The 20,853-nt window shown below is 42.8% G+C and overlaps 1 protein-coding gene across 3 annotated transcripts in view; it reads left to right on the top strand.

Moving 5' to 3' along the window:
• STRN (striatin) overlaps positions 1 to 20,853 on the top strand; it is a 198,359-nt gene that overhangs the window by 118,905 nt on the left and 58,601 nt on the right. For 2 of the 3 annotated variants that reach the window (XM_069769151.1, XM_069769150.1), the window contains one exon: positions 16,273 to 16,413. In XM_069769151.1, coding sequence (XP_069625252.1) covers positions 16,273 to 16,413 — 141 coding nt within the window. Of the gene's footprint in view, positions 1 to 15,844; positions 15,932 to 16,272; positions 16,414 to 20,853 lie in introns of all 3 variants that reach the window. The other variant, XM_069769149.1, reaches the window with a different exon arrangement.

Below are 20,853 nucleotides of genomic sequence, written 5' to 3'. Positions count from 1 at the left end.
TCTTTCACAATTGGTGCAGAATCCAACCAGAGGAGCAGCACTTTTAGACCTAATACTATCTAATAGACCTGACAGAATAACAAATCTGCAGGTGGTTGGGCATTTAGGAAATAGCGACCACAATATTGTGCAGTTTCACCTGTCTTTCACTAGGGGGACTTGTCAGGGAGTCACAAAAACATTGAACTTTAGGAAGGCAAAGTTTGAACAGCTTAGAGATGCCCTTAATCTGGTAGACTGGGACAATATCCTCAGAAATGAGAATACAGATAATAAATGGGAAATGTTTAAGAACATCCTAAATAGGCAGTGTAAGCGGTTTATACCTTGTGGGAATAAAAGGACTAGAAATAGGAAAAACCCAATGTGGCTAAACAAAGAAGTAAGACAGGCAATTAACAGTAAAAAGAAAGCATTTGCACTACTAAAGCAGGATGGCACCATTGAAGCTCTAAAAAACTATAGGGAGAAAAATACTTTATCTAAAAAACTAATTAAAGCTGCCAAAAAGGAAACAGAGAAGCACATTGCTAAGGAGAGTAAAACTAATCCCAAACTGTTCTTCAACTATATCAATAGTAAAAGAATAAAAACTGAAAATGTAGGCCCCTTAAAAAATAGTGAGGAAAGAATGGTTGTAGATGACGAGGAAAAAGCTAACATATTAAACACCTTCTTCTCCACGGTATTCACGGTGGAAAATGAAATGCTAGGTGAAATCCCAAGAAACAATGAAAACCCTATATTAAGGGTCACCAATCTAACCCAAGAAGAGGTGCGAAACCGGCTAAATAAGATTAAAATAGATAAATCTCCGGGTCCGGATGGCATACACCCACGAGTACTAAGAGAACTAAGTAATGTAATAGATAAACCATTATTTCTTATTTTTAGTGACTCTATAGCGACAGGGTCTGTTCCGCAGGACTGGCGCATAGCAAATGTGGTGCCAATATTCAAAAAGGGCTCTAAAAGTGAACCTGGAAATTATAGGCCAGTAAGTCTAACCTCTATTGTTGGTAAAATATTTGAAGGGTTTCTGAGGGATGTTATTCTGGATTATCTCAATGAGAATAACTGTTTAACTCCGTATCAGCATGGGTTTATGAGAAATCGCTCCTGTCAAACCAATCTAATCAGTTTTTATGAAGAGGTAAGCTATAGACTGGACCACGGTGAGTCATTGGACGTGGTATATCTCGATTTTTCCAAAGCGTTTGATACCGTGCCGCACAAGAGGTTGGTACACAAAATGAGAATGCTTGGTCTGGGGGAAAATGTGTGTAAATGGGTTAGTAACTGGCTTAGTGATAGAAAGCAGAGGGTGGTTATAAATGGTATAGTCTCTAACTGGGTCGCTGTGACCAGTGGGGTACCGCAGGGGTCAGTATTGGGACCTGTTCTCTTCAACATATTCATTAATGATCTGGTAGAAGGTTTACACAGTAAAATATCGATATTTGCAGATGATACAAAACTATGTAAAGCAGTTAATACAAGAGAAGATAGTATTCTGCTACAGATGGATCTGGATAAGTTGGAAACTTGGGCTGAAAGGTGGCAGATGAGGTTTAACAATGATAAATGTAAGGTTATACACCTGGGAAGAGGGAATCAATATCACCATTACACACTGAACGGGAAACCACTGGGTAAATCTGACAGGGAGAAGGACTTGGGGATCCTAGTTAATGATAAACTTACCTGGAGCAGCCAGTGCCAGGCAGCAGCTGCCAAGGCAAACAGGATCATGGGGTGCATTAAAAGAGGTCTGGATACACATGATGAGAGCATTATACTGCCTCTGTACAAATCCCTAGTTAGACCGCACATGGAGTACTGTGTCCAGTTTTGGGCACCGGTGCTCAGGAAGGATATAATGGAACTAGAGAGAGTACAAAGGAGGGCAACAAAATTAATAAAGGGGATGGGAGAACTACAATACCCAGATAGATTAGCGAAATTAGGATTATTTAGTCTAGAAAAAAGACGACTGAGGGGCGATCTAATAACCATGTATAAGTATATAAGGGGACAATACAAATATCTCGCTGAGGATCTGTTTATACCAAGGAAGGTGACTGGCACAAGGGGGCATTCTTTGCGTCTGGAGGAGAGAAGGTTTTTCCACCAACATAGAAGAGGATTCTTTACTGTTAGGGCAGTGAGAATCTGGAATTGCTTGCCTGAGGAGGTGGTGATGGCGAACTCAGTCGAGGGGTTCAAGAGAGGCCTGGATGTCTTCCTGGAGCAGAACAATATTGTATCATACAATTATTAGGTTCTGTAGAAGGACGAAAGATCTGGGTATTTATTATGATGGAATATAGGCTGAACTGGATGGACAAATGTCTTTTTTCGGCCTTACTAACTATGTTACTATGTTACTATGTTACTATGTTAGAGCATGCTAAGAAAATTCCTCAATTGAGTTCATTATTATACGAGAACTCTAGATATGAATACTGAAGTTAAGGTGAAACTAATAGGGGCTATATAGCGTGCAATATTGTGTATCAATTCAATAGCCTCATTATACTAATATCTGGAACTGCAGATTTTAATTGGTGCCGCTAAAAGCAATACACATGATTATATATTCAATCAAATACCCTGTAAGAGACAACTCAATCACACACTGCAACAGCTCCACTGCTTAGTATAATGAGGCCATTGAATTGATACACAATATTGCACGCTATATAGCCCCTATTAGTTTCACCTTAACTTCAGTATTCATATCTAGAGTTCTCGTATAATAATGAACTCAATCGAGGTATTTTCTCAGCATGCTCTAACTTAAAAAAAAAAAAAACAACTGAATAATCTAAGAAGGTTTGTGTTACCCAATGTCTTCCTGCTGCCAATAGAATTTGTTCTACGCCTACCTGCCAATATATAATCTATCTTTATGGTTTTGAGGCATTGTTTTATCGTTTGTATTGTTTATATTAATAAAGTTATAACTTTTTATCCAAAAGAGTAAAACACTCCTTGATTTAGCGTGCAGTTTAATAACCTGCCTTGCTGATCAGTATGTTTGGTGATTGAATAGGGTGTTACCCATCCCGTAAGTGTGGTAATGGGTCTGGTTTATGTGTTTACAATTCACAATAATGCCAGACTTTGTCTCATAACCACAGTTATTCCTGCAATTGCCATGCATTCCCATGGCCTCAATACGCCTCCATGTGTATTCTGGGGAGACCATGCAGTGCCCCCTACCTGTAACAGGGGTCACTGCATCACACCACCAACGTTCACCATCTAACCTGACGGAGCTGGAGACGATCTGCAAGGAGGAATGGCAGAGGATCCCCCCAATCTAGGTGTGAAAAACTTGTTGCATCATTCCCAAGACGACTCATGGCTATACTAGCTCAAAATGGTGCTTCTACTCAATACTGAGCAAAGGGTCTGAGTACTTATGACCATGTGATATTTGTTTTTTTCTTTTTTAATAAATTTGCAAAAATTTCTACATTTCTGTTTTTTTTCAGTCAAGATGGGTGCAGAATGTACGTTAATGAGAAAAAAAAACTATTTTGAATTTACCAAATGGCTGCAATGAAACAGTGAAAAATTTAAAGGGGTCTAAAGACTTCCCGTACCCACTGTATATATTCGCAAGTACTACAAAATCATGTCCCCAACACATTTGATAAATTAACCCCTTTCCGACATCGGGCGTAATACTACGTTGATGTCAGACTTCCCTCCCTTTTTTGTGGGCTCCGCTGCTGATGCCACATCTTTTCCGGCACGTGGCAGCTGTTTTGAACAGCTGAAATGTGCCTCTAGCAGCCACTGGTGAAATCACAATCCACCCGCGGCTCTTAAGTAGTTAAAGGGACATCAGAGGCTTATCTACAGCAATCTGTAATGCTGTAGATAAGCTGCCGATGTTACCTGAAAGAGGAGAAAAAGAGGTTAGATTATACTCGCCCAGGGGCGGTTCCGCTGCGGTCCAGTCAAATGGGTGTCTCAGGTCCGCTCCGGCGCCTCCTATCTTCATTCCATGACGTCCTCTTCTGGTTTTCACGCCGCGGCTCCAGCGCAGGCGTACTTTGTCTGCCCTGTTGAGGGCAGAGCAAAGTACTGCAATGCGCAGGCGCTGGGCCTCTGTGACCTTTCCGGCGCCTGCGCACTGCAGTACTTTGCTCTGCCCTCAACAGGGCAGACAAAGTACGCCGGAGCCGCGGCGTGAAGACCAGAAGAGGACGTCATGGAATGAAGATGGGAGGCGCCGGAGCGGGCCTGAGACACCCATCGGAGCAGGACCGCCCCTGGGTGAGTATAATCTAACCTCTTTTTCTCCTCTTTCAGGTAACATTACAGAATGCTATAGATAAGCCCCTGATGACGGTGAGCTTACCTCACCATCGATTTTGGGGGTGACTGGTTCCCTTTAAATGCCGCTGTCAGACTCTGATGGGTTGGCATGACAACCAGAGGTCTCAAGCAGACCTCTATGGTTGTCATAGCCAGATTGCTGTGAGTGCCGCCCTGTTGTCGGCGCTCATAGCAAGTGAGCATTTCTGCTACATACAGGGGATCTGATCATCGCCCGTGTGTACCAGAGCTGATCAAAGTACTGCAGCTTCTAGTCTCTCATAAAGACTATTAAACCATGCAAAAAGTTAAAAAAAATAAAAGTTCAAACCACTCTTTTGCCCCATTCAAAATAAAACAATTAAAAAAATCAAATGTACACATATTTGATATCACCGTGTTCAGAATAGCCCGATCGTTAAATAACCCTATCGTTAAACGGAGTAACGGGAAAAAAAACGAAACGCCAGAATTGCGTTTTTTTGGGTCGTCGCAGCATTGCAGTAAAATACAGTAACAGGCGTTCAAAAGATCGTACCTGCACCAAAATAGTATCATTAAAAACGTCAGCACGCAAAAAATAAGCCCTCACCCAACTGGAGATCACGAAAAATGGGGACACTACGGGTATAAGAAAATGGCACATTTTTTTTTGTTTAACAAACTTTGGAAATTTTTTTCACCACTTAAAAAAGACCCTAGACATGTTTGGTGTCTGTGAACTTGTAATAACCCGGAGAATCCTTATTATTATTACTATTTATTGTTCTAGCGCCATTTATTCCATGGCGCTTTACATGTGAGGAGGGGTATACATAATAAAAACAAGTACAATAATCTTAAACAATACAAGTCATAACTGGTACAGGAGGAGAGAGGACCCTGCCCGCGAAGGCTCACAATCTACAAGGGATGGGTGAGAATACAGTAGGCGAGGGTAGAGCTGGTCATGCAGCGGTTTGGTCAATCGGTGGTTACATAATGACAGGTCAGTTTTAGCATTTAGTGAACATGGTAAAAAAAACAAACTGTGGGATTGCACTTTTTTTTTGCAATTTCACAGCACTTGGAATTTTTTTCTTTTTTTCCAGTACACTATATGTTAAAAGCAATGGTGTCGTTCAAAAGTACATCTCGTCCTGTAAATAACAAGCCCTAACGTGGCCATTTTGACAAAAAAAAAATAAAAAACCTATGACTCTGGGAAGAAGGGGAGCAAAAAATAAAAATGCAAAATCAAAAATACCTCTGGTCGTTAAGGGGTTAAGATTAGTGCAGAGCGAGTGTACTCGTTGCTGGGGTTTTCCCGAGCACGCTCGAGTGACCTCCGAGTATTTGACTGCTCGGAGATTGTTTTTCATAGTGGCAGCTGAATGATTTACAGCTAGTAGCTAGCTTGATTACATGTGAGGATTCCCTAGCAACCAGGCAACCCCCACATGTACTCAGCCTGGCCACTAGCTGTAAATTATTCAGCTGCCTTGATGAAAACTAAATCTCTGAGCAGTCATAAATACTCGGAGTAACGAGTACACTCGCTCATCACTAGTTAAGATAAATTTATTATGGTATTTATTATTTATTATGGTAAATAAAAATAGGCATGCAATTTTTAATTTTATACTTAGTCTTCCCCCAACAGAAAACAAACAATGCGTCCTTCTTATATCCTGATCTCTTAGGCAGGTTAGTTAGGCTGGAGGCACACCTGTCCTGGAGTGGTCACACCCGTCTGTCTTTCAATATCATTAATTTCCTCCATGGATGGTGACTTTTAGAAGCAGCAGTATGCATTAATCCAGGGACCACACATCAGACTTCCTGAATATTGAAGTGACCTTTAACAGGCTTCAGGGTGTCTTATGTTGCAGACTTCGGACTAGCTACTTGACATTGTTAGTGGTATTTAATGTGTGTTGTAAATGTGTGTTTGAAAAGCCATTATTGTAATTGTTAGAAAGGTAATGATTTCTGTACCTTCACGGGTAACAGGAAATGAACAAATTGTCTTTTAGAGATCATGGAATATCGAAGTCTTTGTCTAGTAAAGTGTTTCTCCTAAGGGTACCGTCACACTATACGATTTACCTACGATCACGACCAGCGATATGACCTGGCCGTGATCGTAGGTAAATCGTAGTGTGGTCGCTGGGGAGCTGTCACACAGACAGCTCTCCAGCGACCAACGATGCCGAGGTCCCCGGGTAACCAGGGTAAACATCGGGTTACTAAGCGCAGGGCCGCGCTTAGTAACCCGACGTTTACCCTGGTTACAAGTGTAAAACTAAAAAAAAAAAAACAGCACATACTTACATTCTGGTGTCCGTCAGGTCCCTTGCCGTCTGCTTCCCGCACTCACTGACTGCCGGCCGTAAAGTGAAAGTGAAAGCACAGCCGCTGTGCTCTGCTTTCACTTTACGGCCGGCAGTCACAGTGCGGGAAGCAGACGGCAAGGGACCTGTCGGACACCAGAATGTAAGTATGTGCTGTTTTTTTTTTTTTTTAGTTTTACGCTTGTAACCAGGGTAAACATCGGGTTACTAAGCGCGGCCCTGCGCTTAGTAACCTGATGTTTACCCTGGTTACAAGCGAACGCATCGCTGGATCGCATCGCTAGATCGGTGTCACACACCGATCTAGCGATGACAGCGGGAGATCCAGCGATGAAACAAAGTTCCAAACGATCTACTACGACGTACGATTCTCAGCAGGATCCCTGATCGCTGCTGCGTGTCAGACACAGCGATATCGTAACGATATCGCTGGACGTCACGAATCGTACCGTCGTAGCGATCGAAATGGCAGTGTGTGACGGTACCCTAAGGGCTCTTTCACACGTCAGTGCTTCCAGTACGTGTTGTAAGTTTTCACATGTCCTGGAGATACTATCACATGTAGAACCATTCACGTGAATAGGTCTGGGCACATGTCAGTATGTTTGCACAGACCATGTGGCTGTTTTTTAAAGGCAAAAACATCCTGCACACTCAGTGTGACACGTACTGGCGCCTGGGAATCAGCAGTAATGTTTGCACAATTCCCCGGCGCCAGGTGCTGAAGACAGCTCACATCACTGTCACCTGCTTGCGCTGCAATTAGCTCTAGCAGGGGACAATGTTGAGTTATCTTCAACTGTTAACAGCAAGATCAGGCAGCGGCTGATGTGAGTATTCATCACCCACCACCTGCACTATAAATAAATAAATCATGTATGCAAAACTGACAGCTGCAGACTGCAACCCTCAGCTGCCAGCTTTAGCAAGGCTAGTTATCAAGAATAGAGGGATCCCCAAGACATCGGTTTTAAATATTTAAACAATTAAAAAAAAAAAACTGTGTGGGTTCCTGCCCATTTTTTGACAACCAGCCAAGCTAAAGCAGACAGCTGGGGGCTGGTATTCTCAGGCTGATAAGGGGCCATGGATTTTGCCCACCTCCCAGCCTAAAAATAGCTGCCTGCATCCCTCCCAGACAAGGCACATCTGTGCCAGTTCTGACTCTTTGCCCGGCTCTTCCCACCTGCCCTATGCTGGTGGCAAGAGGGGTCATGTTTGTGGAGTTGAGTTCATCTTTGTATTGTCCGATGACATCAAGCCCATGGCTTAGTAATGGAGAGGTGTCTACAAGATGCCTATACATTACTAATCCTATAGTTATATTGTAAATAAACACACAGCCAGAATAAAGTCCTTTATTAGAAATAAAAAGAAAATACACTTTTCCTTTAAATTCAACAAGCGCCGTTATTGTCGCCTAACGCCCATTCCATTGACGCACTTGTCTCCTGTAATAAAACAAAAATAAAAACCAACCATATCCCTCGCCTGTCTGTCGTTGCGTCCTGTGCATGTTTTTTTTTAACCCCTTAATTACAGCCACTACGCCTTTTAACTGACCTGAGATATAAGAGAATAGCCCCCCCCCCCATACAGGTAACTATCCAGCATCTGTCAGTTGTACACTATAGCTGACAACTTGCTGCATCAGCCATGATCACTGTTTGCCCCATCCAAATCTGTTTAACCCCTTAGATGCTGCTGTCAATAGTGACTACATCATTATAAATGGTTAGCAGAGTGTGGGGGCTTCCTCTTTATCCAAATTGGTGCCCTCAGATCATGATTGTGTGGTCCTGATGTTTGCGATGGCAATTCATGACCAAATAGTGGCCTTAGAGTCTGATTGCTGTAGTAATCTGTTCAGAAGTTAGAGGCATTTAGGTGGTAAAAATACACATTTTCATTTGTCATACCACTTTGCATTAATTCCTGTAAAGCATCTGAAGGTTAATAAACTACCTGACAGCAGTTTTCAATATGTCTGGGGGTGCTGTTTTTAAAATGATATCACGTTTGGGGGTTTCCCAATATATGAGACCCCTAAAGTCACTTCAAACATGACTAAGTCCCTAAAAAAATAAATTTTGTAAATTTTCTTGAAAAAAATGAAAAATTGCTGCTACATTTTTAAACCTTTTAACCCCTTTCTGCCAGCTGATGGAATAGTACGTCAGCTGGCAGATCCCCTGCTTTGAGGTGGGCTCCGGCGGTGAGCCCACTTCAAAGCCGCGACATGTCAGCTGTTTTGTACAGCTGACATGTGCGCGCAATGAGCGCGAGCGGAATCGCGATCCGCCCACGCCCATTAACTAGTTAAATGCCGCCGTCAAGCGCTGACAGCGGCATTTAACTAGCGCTCCCGGCCGCGCGGCCGTGAGTGCTCGCACTGCTGACCCCCGTCACATGATCGGGGGTCAGCAGTGCATTGCCATAACAACCAGAGGTCTCCTTGAGACCTCTATGCTTGTTGATGGCCGATTGCTTTGAGCGCCACCCTGTGGTCGGCGTTCAAAGCAACCCTGCATTTCTGCTACATAGAGGCGATCTGTGCATCACCTCTATGTAGCAGAGGCGATCGAGTTGTGCATGCTTCTAGCCTCCTATAGAGGCTATTGAAGCATGCCAAAATAAAAAAGTGATTAAAAATATAAAAAAAAATAAAAAATATGTAAAAGTTCAAATCACCCCCCTTTCGCCCCAATCAAAATAAACAATTTAAAAAAAAATCAAACATACACATATTTGGTATCGCCGCGTTCAGAATCGCCCGATCTATCAATAAAAACAAAGGATTAACCTGACCGCTAAATGGCGTAGCGAGGGGAAAAAAATCAAAACTCCAAAATTACGGGTTTTTTTGTTGCCGCGACATTGCATCAAAATGCAATAACGGGCGATCAAAAGAACGTATCTACACCAAAACGGTATCATTAAAAACGCCAGCTCGGCACGCAAAAAATAAGCCCTCACCTGACCCCAGATCACGAAAATTGGAGACGCTACGGGTATCGGAAAATCGAGCAATTTTTTAATTTTTTTTTTTTAAGCAAACTTTGGATTTTTTTTTCACCACTTAAAAAAATAACCTAGACATGTTAGGTGTCTCTGAACTCGTAATGACCTGGAGAATCATAATGACAGGTTAGTTTTAGCATTTGGTGAAACTAGCAAAAAAGCCAAACAAAAAACAAGTGTGAGATTTCATCAGTAGTAGAGCCAGACCATTCAGCTGGCGCCATGTGGCCGATACTCCACCCATCACGATAGCCAGTTTGGCCCATTGCTGGTGTGCTGAACATCAGCACCTCATTGTCTTTTCGTACCCTATTTTGCAAGGATTCGATCATTTAGCTAGACTAAATTAGTCATTTCATTGTTGTTGCCTTGGACGTTAGAAAGCTTTGTGAAATACTTACTGAGTAGCGATCAGATGTAACAAACAGGCCGGTGTAATGCACTTTACACTAACTCCATTAAAAGTAAAGGTTTAGTTCTATCCAAAAGAGCTACCTTTTCTAAGCGAGTTTCTTTAATAGTGAGCTGATTGTAGTGGTCTTGGACCTGCTTAACAATTTGCGGTTTTTGCTGGGGCAAGCAACTGGCATGTGATGACTGCTTTCCTCATAGTGTATGGTTACCAGGCAACTATGCCAGCCCTTCTTAGTAGCTGTGATGGGTAAGAGTCCTAAATGACATGTCCTCACCAGCACTACCTCACCTTTCCACCCTGTATCTAAATGCTCTAATTTGCCTTACAGACAGGAGATGTTAACAGTCCCGCTAGAGCTGTACTTTTAAAGACATACAGCTCTACACCCATTGCCCTGCCCGTTAAAATGCCAGTTTTTTGTCATGTAAAAAAAATCCTACGAAGGTGAAAACTTTTTACACCTTTAATGTCACCTGTAATCCAGTGAGAAACCAAATGAAAACTTTTTGAGGGGGAAATAAAGCTAAACCAATGTGGTTGCATAAGTGTGATCACCATCTTAAAATTGGGGTTATGGTTTTGCTCAGAATTTACCAGCCACATTTAAACTCATGTAGCATAGTAGCCATCATTTACAGTGATTTTGATTAACTCCCATTTAAAGTTTAGCTATTCTGGTAAGATTTCCCTGACATTGTCTTAGTTGCATTTTACTGAACGTCATGGTCTGTAAACTGCTTACAACATTGCAAAGGGGTCTTATTGTTGGCTGTTATCAGTCAGGAGAAAGGTACAAAAACGACGGACAGGCATGGTATATTGTTGTTTTATGATTTTACTTTTATTACAGGAGATCGAGGGCTTCGCTGGAATTAAGCGTAATAACCGTAAACACAGTTTTCCATTTTTATTTCAAATAAAAGACTTTATTCTTGCTGTGTCTTTATTTACCATACAACTATAGGATTAGTAATGGATAGGTGTCTTCTCCATTCCTTAGCCGTGGGCTTGATGTCACAGACGACATCAACCCCACAAATATTACCCCACTTGCCACCACTAGAGGGCAAGTAGAAAGAGCCGGGCAAAGCGCCAGCATTGGCGCATCTAATAGATGTGCCTTTTCTGGGCTGCTATTTTCAGGGGGGGGGGGGGGGGGGGGAGGGCTATATATCCATGGCCCCTTACCAGCCTGAGAATACCAGTCCCAAGCTGTGAGCTTTAGCAAGGCTGGTTGTGAAAAAATGGGGGGGACCCCCACACCGTTTTTATTTATTTAAATTAAAAATATTATTATAGCGCCATTTATTCCATGGAGCTTTACATGTGAAAAGGGGGCAAATATAGACAAATACAATGAACATGAGCAAAAACAAAGGCACTAACAGGTACATAAGGAGGGAGGGCTCACAGTCTGCAGGGGATGGGTGAGGATACACTAGGAGAGGGGTGTCGTGTGGACCCCTCTATTCTTGATATCCAACCTTGCTGAATCTGACAGCTGAGGGTTGCTGCCCCAGCTGTGAGTTTTGTCTAGCTGGTTATCAAAAATAGGGTGAACCCACTCAGGTTTTTTTAAATTACCATATTTATTTACAGCGCAGCAGTGGCAGATGAATACTTCCATCTGCCGATCCTGCTGTCACTGTTATTAGCAGGGGTAGACTGATGGGAGTAATACCAAAAGAAAAGTGAAGGACTGCATCCAATCCAGGTGAAGTATCAAAGTTTCCTTTATTGTGTCAAATGCAACGTTTCAACCATAAAGGTCTTTTTCAAGCATACAATACGATAATAATGGCGGCCTTATATAAGAAGTGGTTTTACAACCACCAATCACTAGCACAAGACCGCCCACATAATTTACATAATACAAATTAACGCTTGCATAAATACACTTATAGACTACGTTTCATAAAGGACGACCAACAATATATAAATTGTGTACAAAGTGCATAACAACATACTATAATACAATTTCCTCTTAAACCAAATACCCATTCACCAATCACTATTACCCTCTCTTATATGCTTCAAATTTCAGCTAATAGTATACGGCGTATCACGGCAGCAAATCACACGTCACTATCCTACCAATATATTACAGGGCCAATGACCAGCTTCTACAAAACATGACACGTTCTAAATAAACCAGTGCCCTTAAGCGTCATATGTTGTTTGCGGTAAACACTGTTCCCAGCCAATCAATGAGCTGCCTGCAAAATGTGCCAGATTCGCACATGTATATAAGCCAATCAATGTTTACCTAGTTAAACTGCTGTTATTCCATTTTAGGATACGCCCCTCAAAGCACGTAGGGGTGCGGACATCCAATCGCATAAAGGTAAACACCACCACATGGCTGATCATGTGGCGCCGCCACCCCAGCTATGGAGACCGCACCCGCCCACAAATACGTCACCGGCACCTCACACAAGCGCGCTAGCGTCCCACCACACCGGAGGACAGCCCCATCACATGAACAAACACGTGACACCGCCAAAGAAGGGAAGGGGGTGCGCGCACGTCTCTGAGAACAGACAGTGTATGGCCGTATCCATGGCAACATTCATAGGGCACCACTAGAATGATGTAAAACAGCAATTAGTACTCTGACTCATCAAGAGAGGAAAAGAGAAGGTAAAGAAGAAAAAAAAAACATAATGAAAAACACAATCAGTGATTTCTCTACCCAAAGTGTTAATTGTGCTAGTGATTGGTGGTTGTAAAACCACTTCCTGTATAAGGCCGCCATTATTATCGTATTGCATGCTTGAAAAAGACCTTTATGGTTGAAACGTTGCATTTGGCACAATAAAGGAAACTTTGATACTTCACCTGGATTGGATGCTGTCCTTCACTTTTCTTTTGATATGTATTTTTTCCATCGGGTCCAGTGGAACTAGGACTTGCATCCATATGTCTGCTGTGCTGTCGGCCATCTTCTAATATATAGACTGTTGATGGGAGTAATAGTCCCATCAGCCACCGCCTGCTGTCTTTTATTACTTACATGTAACTCTCATCATTCTACCCTGCTGGAGCCGATTGCCGGCAGAGCAGGGGAGAATGATGAGAGCCGTGTTCGGCACCCGTCGCCGGGAACAGCACCTACTGTAACGCTTCTAACCTGGTGCCCATCCTTGTACTAAGGCAGCACACGCATTAAGCGCAGTAGGCGGTATGATGATACAGCATTGCTGTTTGCCTTTTTTTTATGGTGTTCACTAAAGGGGTTAACTAGTGGTATAGTTTTATAGGTCGGGTCGTTGCGGACGCAGCGATACCAAATATATATACTTTTATTGTTTAGATTTTTTTTCATTAAAATATTTATAGATGAAATAATTTTTTTAAATTTATTTTTGATATTTAAAAAAAATATTTTTACAATTTTTTAAAAAAAACTTTTTTCTAACTTTTTCACTTTGTCCCTCTATGGGACAATCATTTTTTGCAGGCTGATCGCTTCTATGACATGCAGATGTAGCAGCATCGATATGCCATATAAGCTGTCAGCGCTGTACTGACAGGGAGACATGGTGGTCATGCACTGCGCATGATCACAAAGTTTCCTAGCTCTGGTAACCCAGATGTCGTCATGACGACATTGGGTCACCATGGCAACGATTGGGAGCCCGTGTCACGCCGCGGGGTCTCCCATCCAAAGGCAGAGGGGCTGTCGGCCCCTGTGCCAGCTTCTGTAATGCTGTGATTGTGTTCGATCGCAGTATTTTGGGGGTTAAAATGACAGGAGCGGTCTGTGACCTCTCTTGGCACCTAGTGCTGGGTGCCAGCTGTCAGAATCAGTTGACACCCAGCGGCGCTTGCCCGTGCTCCCCCCTGAGATCGCGGCCGATCACTTGCTTACCTTTCCGTCCATGGTCAAATTAGCCCAGGTCACATGGCTGGAATGGTACGTCTGATGTCAGAAAGGGGTTAAAGGTGCTACAGGAATTTCTTGCAAGTGCACGTGACGACAATCTTTTGGATTCTTCATATGGCTGGCCTGTGGGGTAGGGTGGCAAGAGAGAAACCTTTTTGTACAAAGAAAAATATCCAAGACTAGCTGTGTTTTGCCAAAAGTTGCAACAAGTTTGCCAGAAACATATGAGGGTCTGAGACCAAAGTTGAACTTTTCAAAAATTCCAAAAGTTGTTTGGTGCAAAGCCGACACTACACGTCACCAAAAGAACGCCATATCTACAATGAATCTTGTTGAAGACAGTCTTATGCTTTGGGGCGGTTTTTCAGCATCTGGAATTGTCCATTGTAGATGCCCTGGAAATCTGACAGATTTTCATCGGTACTGCAAGGAAGAGTGGGTGAACATTGCCAATTCTAGATGTGCCATGCTGATAGACTCCTACTCAAAAAGAGCGAATACTGTAATAAATTCTAAGGATATTTCAACAGAGGATTAGATGAAGGATGTACATTTTTACTTAAAAGGGGGTTGTCCAGGGCCATTTAATTTTTTTTTTTTGTTACTATGGGCATAACATCTATCAGGCAGGTAGTTGCTGACTGTGGTGGCCACATCCATCATGTAGAGCTGTCACAGACCTAACTGTAAGAAGCATGCTGTAAATCAGTATGACACTGGTAGTCACGCCCCGTAAACAGAGCAGCCCGCATGAAAAGCTTCTCTGTTGACATGGTGCCGCCACCCCCGGTAAGCAATAAAACGCATGGATTATAAGAAGCACCATCCTTTTATTAAAAAATATTTTTTTCTTATTTTTTTCCTCAAAATTTGGGGTGCGTTTTATAATCTGGAGTGTTTTATAATCCAAAAAATACAGTAATTACTGGCAGGATCAGTCTGCACCGGATCGAGCAGGCGGATAGTTCCCTTTGTTAGCAACTACCTGCACCTGTTTTTATTTTTTATCATGGGACTAAAAACTAGTCCAGGCTGGACAATACCTTTACACTATTTTTGTTCTCTGTTTTTCTTTTTCCACCCGAAAAGTTTTCAACGTTTGTTTTTTCCAATTGAAATGAACAGATTATGGGAAACATTATATTCATGTACCGTAATTTTTTTTTTTTTTTTTTACACATGGCAAGACCTGGTGTTTTAAGGGATGTGTAGACTTTTTATATCCACTATATACTTTACACTTCTGCAAAGTTGCATTTAGTTGTTCCTGGTATGCGAATGGTCTCTGTAGTTGCAAGAGTTCTTTAGCTTCTGTCTAGCTCTACTTTACCTTTATACAGTGCAAAAACTATAGCTACTTGAGGCTTTATTTGATCAGGGGCTAACGATAATGTGAACAGAGCCTTATCTAGATGTCTGCACAATAGATCTGATATACATAATAGGTTATTTTAGTTCTTTCAGTTGAATTCCTCATGAATCTCTGCCTTTATTATTTATCAGGGCTTAGTAAGTTGACTTTTCCCATTCTTGTAATAAATGTATCTAAGGCTCTGCATGAGGTTTGTGGCTCTTTTGCACCCGTGGCTTTGCACATTGGCAGGCTTGTACCATTTCATACATTTAGGGTCTTGTTGCAGATACAGGTTCATATTGTTTTGCACCTCTTTTGCACATTTCCTAAATCTGTAAATGACATTTCTGTTAGTAATGACATATTTTAGAATGGTAAATTTGGTAACTGAATCGCATGAATTCTTTAGAATAAAGCATATTTGCTGATCTAGGAAATGTCTTGGATCGGTGAACCGACCTTTCCGTTTCTTAAAGAACGTTTTGTCCCTAAACTTATAACAGGAAAAACCTCAGAAGAAATGTCTCAGCCTGTGTCCCACATAAAACAATCAAAACAGGGATGTGGGAGCATGTTGGAGAAGAGCTCAGGTAAGTGTCACCATGGGTGCGAAGACCTAGACGATGGATTTGTGCCTCTATTCTGATTGACCTCCATTAATGTTCATCATTACATATGACAAGGAATTGCCTTTACTTATTGTAATGTTCCTCTGAAATCTTGCCTTGCAATGAATGCATATCTTTATTTTTCTTTAAATTTTGAAATTCCACAAGTTGATAATTACTTTGCTCAGCTGAAGCCTTGGCTTTGACTTCACACTAGATTTCTTGATGTAATGATGAAATAATATTGTTGATTGTAAATATTTTATGATCCTTGTCTTCTTTTTTTTTTTCTTTTTTTTCTTTCTTTATTTTCTTGTGGTTAGGGCCAAACAGATCAAAGCTTCAGGATATGCTGGCAAATCTTCGAGATGTTGATGAACTACCATCATTACAGCCTTCTGTGGTGTCCTCAAGGCCTGCAAGCTCCCGACTCAGCGAACAGGAAGTAAACCGAACAGATGAAGGTTAGCACTTGAATATTGCAGAAAAGCTATTTATTAAGTCATAATTTTTATGGAAAAATTAGTAAGCTACTGTCACTTTTGAAATGTCACAATGACTTGTTAGAAGATTTGACCAATGGGGTCTGGGCGGTGAGGGCCACCATTTCACAGGACACAAGCACTCAGCTGAGAGCTCATGAACTAGGCTTGACAGGGTTTAGGCTAGACAGGATTTGCCGAACACTGGCTTATAAACTTTCTGAGAAACAGTCTTGGGTCTCACTCATGCTCCTTCATGTCCTCAATTTGTTTTGGTATCAAAGCCTAGAAACTCCACTGATCAATGTTCTTGTCACTATTACATGTCAAGTTTTTGACAAATTTTCACTTTTGCGAACAATATAAATATAATAAATCTAAAATGGTGCCTCGTGTTCTGTCAGTGACTGCTCCTACCTTCCACATGTGGTGAGGCTGAAGATCATTGACTGTCTATGACCAGAGCTCCCAGTGTCCTCTTCGGACTTCTTTATTCATTTACACTTAATGGAAAAATACTGTATTTGCCTGCTCATATTACCTATGGCAATATTAACTATATCAACATCTCTTTAATGAAGAGACTGGGTGGACTATCCTAAATTTGGTATATTTATCTGTAAACTTTGTAAATTTTTTCCTAAATGGTCCTTGCTTGCTTGGATAGCTTAGCTCATGAACAGCTCTGTTCGAAATTAATACATTGATTACAGAAAGTGACCTCTTCCCTGAATGCAGCACTGTTTCCCTGCTGACATGTAGCTCAGTACAGGTCGCATCGATGGATTATCACCCAGGACATTTTGGCTCCCAGCCTTTTAGCTGGAAGTAAAAAGGACCTCTGCCTAAATGGATCATATCCTGATTTAGAACAATATATAAAGTTCTGTCTGACACTGCTTGTACTCTCATCTTTCCGCTCAATGACTGATATTGTACAGTGAACTAACATATCCAAATCATTAGCTGCAGCTGCATGCAGTGATAATAGTAATTTGTACTAATAAGGTGCCGTAGGTTCCAGGCTTGGAGGATGAGAATAGTAGGAGGAAGATGTCGGTGGCAGATCTGCTCTCATGATTCATCGGACTCCTCCACACATGTTGCAGGAAACCGGTTTCCAAGCAACAACCTTCCATACGTTTTCCTTCTCTTTTGATCTTAAACGAAGCATCTGTCACATTTTGTTGTGGCTGTCACTATATTATAGCATTTTTGTAGGGCTGAAAAATAGACATTTTAGGAGCATTTACTCATATGGAACCTGCTGCTGGCAGGATACATTAGATTGTGACAAGCTTCTTATTACATTCTGTTTGCTGTCTCTTTAAAGATGCGCACCACCGGCTTGTTGTAAGAGACAAGCATACATGGCTGGTATCAATGACCCTATTGTATTAATCATGTTCTTTTTGGTCTGTTGTACTATTGATTCATTATATATTTAGCAAGAATTTTGATCTGGGAGAAAAGCAGTAATGTAATTTAAGCGGTCCCTCTTGGCACAGTCACGGTGTATTGTCCCTTGTAAGTTCACGCTTTCTGTCAGAGTTCTCCCACCTTTGGTTTCTTGGACAAGAAATACCATATTTTTCGGATTATAAGACGCATTTCCCTACCCCCAAAATTTTGAGGGAATATGGGGGTGCGTCTTATAATATGGGTATACCTTACCGGTCGCAATCGGGGATGTTTGGATGTGCAGTGCTGCGGGGGCTCTGCCGACATCTTATGAAAGCCCATAGCCAAGGCAGTTACATGGTTTCCTATGCGGTGGACTGGACTCCGGGAAAATGGCTGTCGGCCAGGGCGGTGCATGCACAGATGGAGATCTTGGCACCAAGATCTCAGGAGATGCACCGTCCCCGGCCGACAGGCGTTTTCAAAGAGTCCAGTCCACCGCATAGGAAACCATGTAACTGTGTGGGCTCTGCGTTTTCACAAGATGTCGGCAGAGCCCCCTCAGCACCAAACACCTGCCTGCGGCCTGTAGCAACCCTTCACTCTTGCCTCCACTAGCGGAGACTCTCGGACCCCGCTTCACCGCATCCACCACCCCGGTAAGCAATAAGACGCATGGATTATAAGAAGCACCACCATTTTGTTAAAAAAAAAAAGTCCTTTTCCTATTTTTCTCCTCAAAATTTGTGGTGTGTCTTATAATCCGCGAAATACACCAAGTATATGACAGCTACCTCTTGTCTGTCATGTATACGGTCATCAAACTAATGGTGTCCATGCACATTGGGGACCTTGTCTGAACCCGCTGTTTCATTGGAATGTTGTGCTTTCAAGGGAGCCTGGCATCACCTGTTTCAGAGTAAACATGCTTGGATGTGTTGTCTGGGGACTTTCTTGCCAGGTACCCACCGACTTTTCGACACCCAATCGTTTTTCCATCCAGGTCTCTCCATATATTATTATTGTATTGTTACAGCGCCATTTATTCCATGGCGCTTTACACGTGAAAGGGACAAATATAGACAAGTACAATAGGCATGAGCAACACAAGCCACACAAGTACAGAAGGAGAGAGGACCCTGCCCGCGAGAGCTCACAGTCTACAGGGAATGGGTGAGGGTACAGTAGGAGAGGATAGAGCTGGTCGTGCAGCGGTTCAGCAGACTAAGGATCACGACAGGTTGTAGGCTTGTCGGAAGAGGTGGGTCTTCAAGTTCTTTTTGAAATTTTCCGTGGTAGGCGAGAGTCTGTGTTGAAGTAGAGCGTTCAAGAGTATGGGGGAAGCACAAGAGAAGTCTTGTACGTGGTTGTGGGAAGAAGCGATAAGAGGGGAGTACAGAAGGAGATCTTGAGAGGATCGACTGTTGCGTGTGGGTAAGTACCGGGCGACTATGTCACAGATGTATGGAGGAAACAGGTTGTGGATGGCAGAGAGGAGAGGCTGAGGAAAAACTGGGAGACAGGTGGATTAGTCGGGCAGCAGAGTGAAGGATGCACTGGAGTGGTGCCAGAGTGCTAGAGGGGAGGCCAGAAAGTAGGATGTTGCAGTTGATGAGGCGGGAGATAAGGGCGTGCACCAGCGTTTCTGTGGTTTAATGGTCAAGGAATGCATTGATGCGAGAAATATTTTTGTTTGAGCCGGCAGGAGGAGGCAAGGGCTTGGATATGTGGCTTGAGAGGGCAGAGTCAAGGATCACCCCGAGGCACCCAGCGTGTGGGACTGGGTAAAGTGAGCAGCCATTGACATTAATGGATAGGTCTCGTGGAGGGGGGATGGGGGAAAGATGATGAATTCTGTTTTGTCCATGTTCAGTTTTAGCAAGCGAAAAGAAAGCTGAAATAGCAGAAAGCTATTGTGGGATTTTGGTCAGTAAGGAGGTGAAGTTGAATCCAGATGGGTAGATCTGCGTGTCATCGGTGTAGAGATGATACTGCAAACCGTGGGATTCTATGAGCTGTCCCAGGCCAAAGATGTAGATGGAGAAGAGCAGGGGCCCTAGGACTGAGCCTTGGGGAACACCGACAGACAAGGGGGCAAGGTGAGGAGTTGGTGGGAGAGTAAGACACTGAATGTTCAGGCTGTTAAATATGATGAGATCCAGGATAGGGCCAAGTCTGTGATGCCAAGAGATGAGAGAATCTGAAGCAGGAGGGAATGGTTGACAGTGTCAAAGGCAGAAGACAGATCCAGGAGAAGGAGGACAGAGTAGAGTTGCTTACCTTGGCGATTAGTAGGTCATTGGTAACTATAGTTAGGGCAGTTTCAGTTAAGTGATGCGGTCGGAAGCCAGATTGTAACCTGTCAAACAGGGAGCAGGAGGAGAGGTAGGAGGACAGTTCAAGATAGACATGCTGTTCCAGTAGTTTTGAGTCATAAGGGAGAAGAGATATCAGGTGATAGCTAGATACAGAGAATGGGTCAAGGGAGGGCTTTTTGAGGATGGGTGTGAGCAAGGCATGTTTGAAGGATGAGGGGAAGACACCATTTGTATGTGAGAGGTTGAAGAGGTGTGTTAGGGATGGGATGAAGACTGGCGAGGTTAGGGATTAGGTGGGACGGGAGCTGGTCAAGTGTGCAAATGGTGAGATATGATCTTGACAGGAGTGTGGAGAGCTTATCTTTTGTCATGATGGAGAAGCTGGTTTTGGAAGAAAAGGGCTGAGCAGCTAAGTGGGACATTGGGGGCTGTGGGCCAAGCTTTCACTGATTGTATCAATCTTCTGCTTAAAGCAAGAGGCAAAGTATTTGGCAGAGAGGAGAGGGAGGAGGTGCTGGGGGACGGAGTAGAGAATTGAAAGTTTTGAAAAGCTTTTTAGGGTTGTGAGACGGAGGATATGAGAGATGAGAAGTACGGCAAGTTTGTTTTGCGGCAGTGAGTGTGGACTTGAAGCTGGTGAGGGACTGCTTGTATGCGATGATGTGCTTAGCAGAGCAGGAACTCTTCCATCTCTGCTCAGCGA

Source organism: Ranitomeya imitator, chromosome 5, assembly GCF_032444005.1.
Source record: "Ranitomeya imitator isolate aRanImi1 chromosome 5, aRanImi1.pri, whole genome shotgun sequence".
In the NCBI taxonomy this organism is placed as follows: Eukaryota; Metazoa; Chordata; class Amphibia; order Anura; family Dendrobatidae; genus Ranitomeya; species Ranitomeya imitator.
The sequence above is the reverse complement of the archived record's forward strand: the minus strand, read 5'-3'. Positions and strand labels throughout refer to the sequence as shown.